Source organism: Nuphar pumila, chromosome 10 (assembly GCF_984573655.1).
Source record: "Nuphar pumila chromosome 10, dmNupPumi1.hap1.1, whole genome shotgun sequence".
In the NCBI taxonomy this organism is placed as follows: Eukaryota; Viridiplantae; Streptophyta; class Magnoliopsida; order Nymphaeales; family Nymphaeaceae; genus Nuphar; species Nuphar pumila.
The window spans coordinates 101,435,672-101,444,772 of NC_143258.1; the positions used below are offsets into that span (position 1 = coordinate 101,435,672).

A 9,101-nucleotide genomic window follows, 5' to 3' on the forward strand; every position below is an offset into this window, starting at 1 on the left:
TTGAGATTCTATTTGGTATAAACCTTTGCCATATATAGCAATTCAGTGTGATAGTCAAGTTGATATATATAAAGTAGAGCACAATATATACAATGTAAAATCTAGACATATTATTCTAAAGCACAATACTATGAATAATTTACTCAAGGAATGAGTACTTTAATAGAATATGCAAAATCTTGCCAAAATATAGCAAATCCACTTATGAAAAGCCTTTCATAAAAAAATATTAACAATACATTTGAGAGAATGGGATTAAAACATATTAACGAAACTACTCAACCAACCAAGTGACTCAATCGAGTGAGTTCTTGGTTTAGTGAGAAAAATAAAGTCACAGGAGTAATTGGGTGAGCACTAAAGAATATATGAAAATAGCGAGTATCTTCAAGTCTCATTTTAATGCAAGTGCTCAAAAAAAACTATGATATAAGGATGAGTCACATGACTTCTAATGAAATCTGTAAGCTAAGTTGGCTAAAGTGGTTTAAAATAGGTTTTCACTTTTGACACTTACCTATATGAGTGTGAATGTGTAGGTCACCTTCTATGAGATTGAGGTTGTCTCTAGATCACTTATGAAGTGAGATATTGCATAGGACCCAAAATATATACAATCTTTATATTAATGACATGAAAGGAGGAATGTCTGTAAATAGGCTTAAGAAGTCCACAATATGAAATAAGTTCAAAGCTTAGCGACTTAGTTTACGAGATTACCTTAATCATGTTCACACTAAGTGAAGGTTCAAACTCAAATTGTACTTTCATTTATGCATATGACTTTCACGAACAGTTTTGTGTTTTTTCTTTTATAATTTTGACCCAATGGGGGATTTCTATTATTTGGCTCAAAATTATATCATTTTTTTAACCAAAATGTCTTTAGTAAAATATTCCTTTCTTTACTTAATTTTTTTAGAATGCTTTTTGGAAGGAAAAGCTCACTTTATGAAAAGTGTTTAGTCTCATGTTGAACATCTTTGAAAAACTCTTTGAGTTTAAAATATAGAATGTTGGCTTAGAAGGCAAGGCCCTCAATGAGCTTGGATCTTCGGCTTGTCAATTAAACTTCAAACTTTGAACATTGGATTTAGATTTGGCTTTGGACTTTGACTTGGATTCAGCCTGGCCCTATTCTCTTATTCGGTCTTGGTCATGGATTGACTTTGACTAAACTTTTTATCATCTTTTTTGGATAAATTTCTACCTTATAAAATCATTTATTGAAATTTATTTTTCTAAACATTTTGATGGTTGACCATGGTGGTCAAAGGTCATTTGCGACCTTACTGGAGGGCGACACCTAGCCTTAATGGCTAGCCTCCAACATGTCTAGGAACGTTGGGATGTTAGTGGGTGTCGGTTGCCCATTGGTGGGCGCAGGCGTCCCATTGATGGTGGTCGTTTGGGCCATTATGGGTGCATATAGCCCGTTTGGACCTTAATGAGCTTTTATGGACCCGTGCAATATATAAACCCCAGCTACCACTGGTCAGGCTATCTATGAATTTCCTCTTCTCTCTTTTTTTTGTTTTCTCTCGAGTAGCAGTTCAAGGGTAGTTGTGTCATGCATGTCTACTCACTGCAAGGAGTGATTGGCATTGCATGTGAGGTGCATGCTTGGTTGTATCCCAGAAGCAAGGTTGATCACTACTCCATTGCACTGGGTTCAACCTCAGTGGGGCAACTGTCACTTTTAAGAAAGCATCTTTGATGTGCACCTCGGTCATCTTCATTGCCGCCGAAAAAAATCTGAATTTTCAGCAACAAAGACTTTCACCATCTTAGACAACAACACAGATCAAAAGAGATGAATATGCATTGTTGTGCAGCTCATGTTCTTGGTGAACAAACACCTATGGTTATATGAATTCATATGTATGCGATTTCTAGACAAGTTTAGCCGCTAAGAACAAACAGAAGAACTTGAGTTTAGCAATGTAACCTTGCAGAATCTGCTCTATATACTAGTAGAGTAGAAAGAAGAAGAAGAAGAGTGGTGTTAGAAGTGGGAAACGATGCTACTAGCTGTTGCGCTTGCAAAGCTAAAAACGAGTCATCTTCATTTGTGCGGCATAATTGCACGTCAATGTAGACTTGTAGAGGGTCTTTAAAGTTTCTGGATTCTCAAGAAAGAAACAGGCACGAGGAAAAGAGGGTAGTTGGTTGAGGTGGAATACCTTGTTTAGAGAAAGGTGGGGTTAGGCAGACCCCTACCAGTTATACAACCATACCATTTGGGATTCGAACTTGCAACGTCCCAACTCAAGGTGACGTGCACTAACTGCTCCTGCCAGACAAGCGGAGCCCCCGTGGTGAACGAACTCACCATTCACCAACACTTACATGAGAGACTTATTAGTTGCTGTTCTTTTTTCTGTTTTCTTCCTGTTTGAATTAGAGATGTCAAATGGATCGGAATTTGTTCTATATACGAATGGAACCCAACTTCTAATGTGGATACGGTTTTGGGCTTTGCTACCAAATATGAACAGATATCAAATTCTGATGGATATCTGAACCCAATTTGTTTGTAAAAAAAAAATGATTCATTAAAGGACTTCTGCATCCAAATCCGAAGTCATTTTCCGATCAAGCCGGATTCAATGAAGGGTACGTGTGACAAAATCTGTACCATTTACCAGTTTGGATCTATTCATCCCCCATCTTGATACTCTTAGTTCGTATGACACAAGTTGGTATGGATGGTCGATTTAGTTAGAATGGACCCTTGAATTATATTTTTTCAATAAATTTTATTTTATTTTTTAAATCACCAAATTTTGTGTTTTGTCAATCATTGATTTTTTGAATATCCAAAAAAATTTGCACACAAGTCAGATGTTGCCAATTTAAATGTCAATCTTTGCTAGATGGATGATGTAGGTCACATCTTGGAGTCAGATTTTGATCGCATCAATGAAATCTCAAGGAGTATGAAGATAGGAATGACATAGAGGATGAGTGGAACCTATTTGAACATTTTACATCTCTACTGAAAAGATAAAATCATAAGCCTTAATGCTCAACTTTTTCCTGCAACCTCAATTGATCTTCCAACTTTTTGCATATTTGAAAATGGATCCAAATTTCTTGCACATTAAACCTGTTCAACCCTGTTCCATATTCTCCATTAGTCAACTTCCATGTTAGCCAGAAGTAGTTTTGGAAATAGAATAGAAAACCACGAGTTTTTTTTTTTCTTTTGTGGATTTATTACTCGAAGAAACCACATTTGGGATTGAAGAGCTGAAATACCTACATTGCATTGGCTCAGCCTGCCACATGGTTGTTTTTTCGTATACATAAAACCTGAAGATAGACCTCTTCTCATAAGGCCTATGTTGGGCATTGGCTTGTGCAAGGGGGTGATGCCCGCAAGAATTGAACCTTGACCGCCCATCTGACAGCCAAGGATCACAACCCCACTATGCCAACCAACTTGGGGCAATATCAGGAGAGTTGAAAGCCGAAATCTTTAAAAGGGTGTTTGTTTCATGTCCTTTCCTATGAAAGAAGCTCTCTTTCACAGGAAATAGGTTGAAAGCCAAAATCTTTAAAATGGTGTTTGTTTCATGTCCTTTCCTACGAAAGAAGCTCTCTTTCAAAGGAAATAGGGCCTCTTTCCTACAAACGGTTAAATAAACATATTAATACATGGCAGAACCCACATAATAAATGCAAAAAAACAGCTTTCCTATCATAATAGTTTCATACACCTTCCTATCACAATATTGGTTTTCCCTTACATATGCCTGTAAATTAGTCGGGCAAGGTTATTCCTCGGGATGGACCTGTAACCAGGTTCAGGTCCAGATGCGATTTTACATTATTCGAGTATTGGTCCACTTCATTTAGGGCTCTGCCATTGTCAGTATCCCATTTGGGCTTCTCTCATGGAAATGCCCGTTAATGAAAAGATAAACTTTCATATTTAGAGGGGCTTTTCAAGTACGTTTGCTTGGCTCCAAATGAGAATTCTTCTCACAATAATGTAAGAACGATTCTCATCTGCCTCATTTCTCATGTGCACGCAAACATGAGAAAATGGGGCAGCGAGTTTTGGAATCACATTTGAGCCCAGTTTACTCACTTTCAAGTGATATCAAATCATATTCACCTCAACCCATTATTTGGGTTCAGTTGATATCGGAATTTGGAACTATCCAAACCACGTTCTACTCCCAAATTGAAATATGAGACTGACCAATAATCACTCAAATTCCAAAGAAATCATTGTTAATCATGCAATTGTGTTATCTGTAAGATAAAAATAAGAGATCACAAGAAAAAACTAATAGCACTTACCCATATAAATCCAAGAAACCAAAATAGTCCAAAGATTAAACATTGATGTCCATAAACACTATGAAACAACATTAACTAGAGAAAAAAAACGAACAAAATATCTTCTACTCTCTTAAGCATATCTTAATCATAGGGGATCTGAATATATGCAGCATCACAAACGAATGGTATGTCTGCATACATTCCACAGAGTGCACACTTTATGCACTCAAGCACAGTGAAGAGATAACCAAATGAAACTGCTGTCCAAAAATGCATGCCGATCTTTCCCCAGTAGAAAGCAAGGGGCATCCACCGACTCACCATGCCAACAACCTGCAAAGCTATCTCCAGAAGCATCCCCATAACCACATGAAACCGGAAAAAATGAGGCCACTCCTTCCTCCGCACTACACCTAGATATGCAGCAAAGAAATAAGCCATCAGGAACCAACTGGGCAGCCTGCTAATGGCACCGAGAAATGGATATGTGAAGAACTCCAAGTCCTCTAAAAATGGGTGGAGATGGTACGCAGTCTCTGCATACATCCATGTTTCATGAAGAGGCATAAGGTATGGAAGGCAAGCCAGTGTACGCCACCACCATTGTGGTTTCTTTGTCATAGGTGGATAGCGGAACGAAGAAGGAACATCTTTCGCTGCTTTTGGAGACACAAACAGGTTCCTTGTGCGCCTCCTTGGAAGAAAAGGCATACAACAAGACAGACTACCGTGTTCTCCAATTAGCAGGTGTGAGGATGCAGCTGAAATGTGATGATGAAAACGAACTCCTGCAAAATCAAAAGCACTGTTTGTAAGAAAGCCAAATTTAAACCAGGATAATTTTTTCATTCATCAACTGAGACAGTGATTCAACTCAACAAGCAACATTTTCACTTAAACTATAAGAATGTGAAGAAGAATCAATAACGAAATTTCATAGAAAAGCTCTCTGCTGCAAGGCAAAAAACCATGTTAAAATTGCAATACGACATGCAGATAGAACCATGAGTATTGATATCAAGGAATGATAAAACACATGGCCTTTCTCATAGTATCCCATGTAAGAAGCAAATCCAACAAATAATACAGGAAATAGAAGCATGCAATCCTCAAGTAGAAGAAAAACAGAAGACGTGCAAAACAAAAACAACCAAGAAGGACAAGAAACAAACTGATATAGAAGGTGCAGGGTACAATAAGCTGCTCAATCTAACTGCCTTGTGAAATGGAGAATGAAGATTGTGCAACGAAAACTTATTAAAGAATATATAAGGTTCATCAGAAACCTTGGAGATTATGGAAAATAGTGTTGCTTGATCACTTTTCTTTATAAACTATAAAGGAAACTTGTTGCACTGCACGATGGTTAGAGTCAAATTTGGCTGGATGTACACAAGCAAGGCATCCATTAGATACTTGTGTTTTTTCAACTAGTTGAGAAAGTCATGAATCAATTATTTTCTTCTCTTTTTTTTTGTCTGGTGTGTATGCAGCTTAAGATGTTCCATTAATTTGTAACAAAACAGCAATAAAAATTTCTTGTAAATTATTGTTTTAGCAACTTCACATACAAAAGTGGAAGTCTAGGTCACACATTTATCTGCATACCAGTTGGAAGACAGAAATTCAACTGGTGGTATGCTCCCTCCGAGCTCCTAACACATGGAAATGTCGTTGCTCCACGCATGCTCCTCAAGCGTGAAGATGCCACTGTTGTAGGCAAATGAGAAGATCCTGTAATAGTAGCTTTCTGGTTCATAGCAGTAGTCAGTCTGGTGCTCATAGCCATGCTCTGAAAGTTTGAAGATCCAATGCATCCGTAATGAATCATATCGAAGTACCTGTTCCAGATAAAGTCCGAGCAACATGATAATTATGCCACTGAATCAAAACCACAAGCTATCGCAGAGGGCAGAATTTAAGTCCGAAATATGTGCAAGTTTCAAGTACCAAAGCTCCATTAGACCAATAGCTACAAGACATACATCCAGGGTTACCGTCAGCTTATGTCATACGCACTCTAATGTTCATTATTCACAAAATAAATCAATCACGGATCCTTCGGACACCACTAACTAATTATATTCCCTTCATTTTTTCCGAAGGGTCTAATACTCTCTATAACATTGCCAGCCCTTTATTTTGGACATACATCCTAGAATGACTTCATCACATTAATATCCTTGCATGCTACTAGGCTACCTGGTTTTATATTATCATAACCGGTATGCAAGTTACAGCAGGGTAAACTTTAGAAATGCTGAAGACAAATTATTGTTGAATATATGGAGTTCCCTGCAAGTAGGCCGCCTTATCATATACTATCAGTGAGAAATTGGAGACTATTCACGGTGAGAAATTGGATTCTAGATTGCAAAAATTGAAATATAGCATGACCATGTTGCCTTTTCAGATGTCCCTTGGATTGCATTGGTAGATCAAGTCATTGAGTGGATAGGTTTATATCTTATAAGCATCCCGTTCTATGTAGCCATCAAACTGTTCACAGTGAGAAATTGGAGACTGTTCACGGTTCTTTTTTTTATTCATTTTCAACTTTCAGATAACAATGACAATTTTTGGAATATCTAGAGTTCATGTAAGAGAAAAGTAATAAGTATGAAATCGAAAGTAAAAGTTTTTCCACCAATGGTCTTCTTCTCCTTTCCCGATCATCAGATAGCCTTGTGGTATAACCCCTCCTTCCCAGACCCTACTAAGTAGCCTTACATCATCCATATAAATAGGAAAAAGGCCAACATAAAAATCTAACAATTTAGCAAAAGCATATATCAGTTACACCACAAGAACATTACAATTTTCCACCAATTTTTTATTTACAAAATGATCCAAAAAACAGATATTTTCTACCCATGATTACCAAAGCTAAAAACCCAATATGACTAGCAGAACAGAACACCCACGAAACGAAAAAGCCCCCCACCAAAGAAAAAAAAACCCTCAAAAGCACATAAAAGCCATCTAGTGTAAGAAAAAAATGCAAAAGAAAATCTCCTTTCAACCGTTCAGTAATTTCTACAAACATTTGCTCCGCACTCATTTTAACAAAAGAAATCACAAGATAATATGAAGGAATACGAATCAAATAAACCCCAAAACTCGATAGACGGAATTTTATTTCTTACTATTAACCCATGGAATTCCATCATTAAACTAAAAGCCGAACTACAATGCAGTAAGAAAACGTGCCCACAAAGAACAAATATTTCAGTCATCAATCCACAATGCAAAGAACACTACAAGAATCAAAGAAGAACTGAAAACGCAATTAGACGATAAACACAATGCATTAGCAGTCGAAACCTCGAACCCCAAAAAGGAGAGAGAGAGAGACCTAGTTTTCTGGCATGAAGATGACCGTGAGGAAGGAAAGACCCGGAGAGAGATGACCGTGAGGAAGGAAGGACCTGGAGAGAGAGAGAGAGAGAGAGAGAGAGAGGTTTTGGGGACTCTGGAAGATAAAGAACAGTGTGGTTGTTTAGAGAATTACTTCAGCTGAGCCCTTGAGAAAATACACATTTGCACATAACCCGTCATCTTTACAGAAAAACCAAGAAAGAATGTCCAAACAAGTTTTCAGCAAATAATTTATATGCGTAAATACCTGTTTCATGGGCATGCTTAGTCTAACACGTAAACAAGCCGAGCACACTTTGTTCAAGTTTGGCTTGTTTTGGCTCAATGGCCCGAGTCAGGACTTGCCTTTCCATGAGCATGAGCCAAGACTGAGATGACTGACTGTTCGCAAACTCAAGCCGAACTGACGCCTCGTTTGAATTAAAATTTTGTTTTGTTGAAGGAAAATAAGAAGATTCTATATTGAGAAAAGTTGCCAGACTCCGACCTGTATACAGGTTTTTTCGACAATGCAAAAATTGACGGCCATAAATGCACCAAACTTTTTAATCAAAAAGCATCATCCAAAGGTTGGTTTTCATTAAATCGATCATGCTCAACATATCTACAAGGTTAGATTAGAGTCAAAATGACTTGTATCGGAAGATTCCAAATAGATTGTAGCTACAATCGACGGTAGTATATATATATAATTTAATTCTACAAACCTATTGAGCATACACAAAGCCAGGCCAAGCCGAGCTGCATTTGTGGAACCTCAGTTCATTAAACAAGATTAATCAAGTCTAATATAATATAATATAAGCTTATTTCATGAGACCCAACCAGATTGCTGTGAAGCCGAACCAAATTGAGCTATGAGCTGCTTGGTTTGTATGCTTTGGCGAGTGTTCAGATGTCCAGAGGCTGCAGACATGGTGAGTCTAATTCCCTGTGAATCAAACCTACAACGGGTATGGAGCAGCACTGTAGGGCTGAATATACAATAGGATTTTTTTTTTAAAGGCAAGCTGGGGTTAGTTAGATCGCACCAGTTATTCAACGTACCACTGGGTTTTGAACCTGCAACGGCCCACCACAAGGAGACGTGCACTGACAGCTCCTACCAACCACGCGGTATATTCTCCATGAATTTACCATTATATGATGGGGCAAATTAAGGCTGAATCACCTAGTCTTGTAAGCAGTGAAACTATAAGCTCCAGGACCATTCCTTTCTGACAGCAAGTATTTTCAAGAGGGGGACCTCAAGGGTTTTACCAACTGGAGGCCAGCCAATGTGTAGCCAGTGATGGGTGGGTTTTCCCTTGAACTATCCAAGAAAAAAAATTAAGGCTCAATCCTGGTGGATCAAGATGAACCGAATTGTGTACCGGAAGAACTCTTATGACTGAATCTATGGCTTAATGCACTGTAACCTGTTTCACAGG

General features: G+C 38.0%; 1 protein-coding gene across 1 annotated transcript; it reads right to left on the reverse strand.

Moving 5' to 3' along the window:
* Positions 1 to 4,287: 4,287 nt before the first annotated feature.
* On the reverse strand, positions 4,288 to 7,761 carry LOC149827623 (protein TIC 20-I, chloroplastic-like). Its single transcript, XM_090018191.1, has 3 exons — positions 7,649 to 7,761; positions 5,902 to 6,134; positions 4,288 to 5,081 (listed from the first exon to the last, which is right to left on the reverse strand). The coding sequence occupies exons 2-3, from the start codon at positions 6,122 to 6,124 to the stop codon at positions 4,435 to 4,437; spliced, it is 870 nt and encodes a 289-aa protein (XP_089874317.1). The 5' UTR covers positions 6,125 to 6,134; positions 7,649 to 7,761; the 3' UTR covers positions 4,288 to 4,434.
* Between the last annotated feature and the right edge of the window lie 1,340 nt (positions 7,762 to 9,101).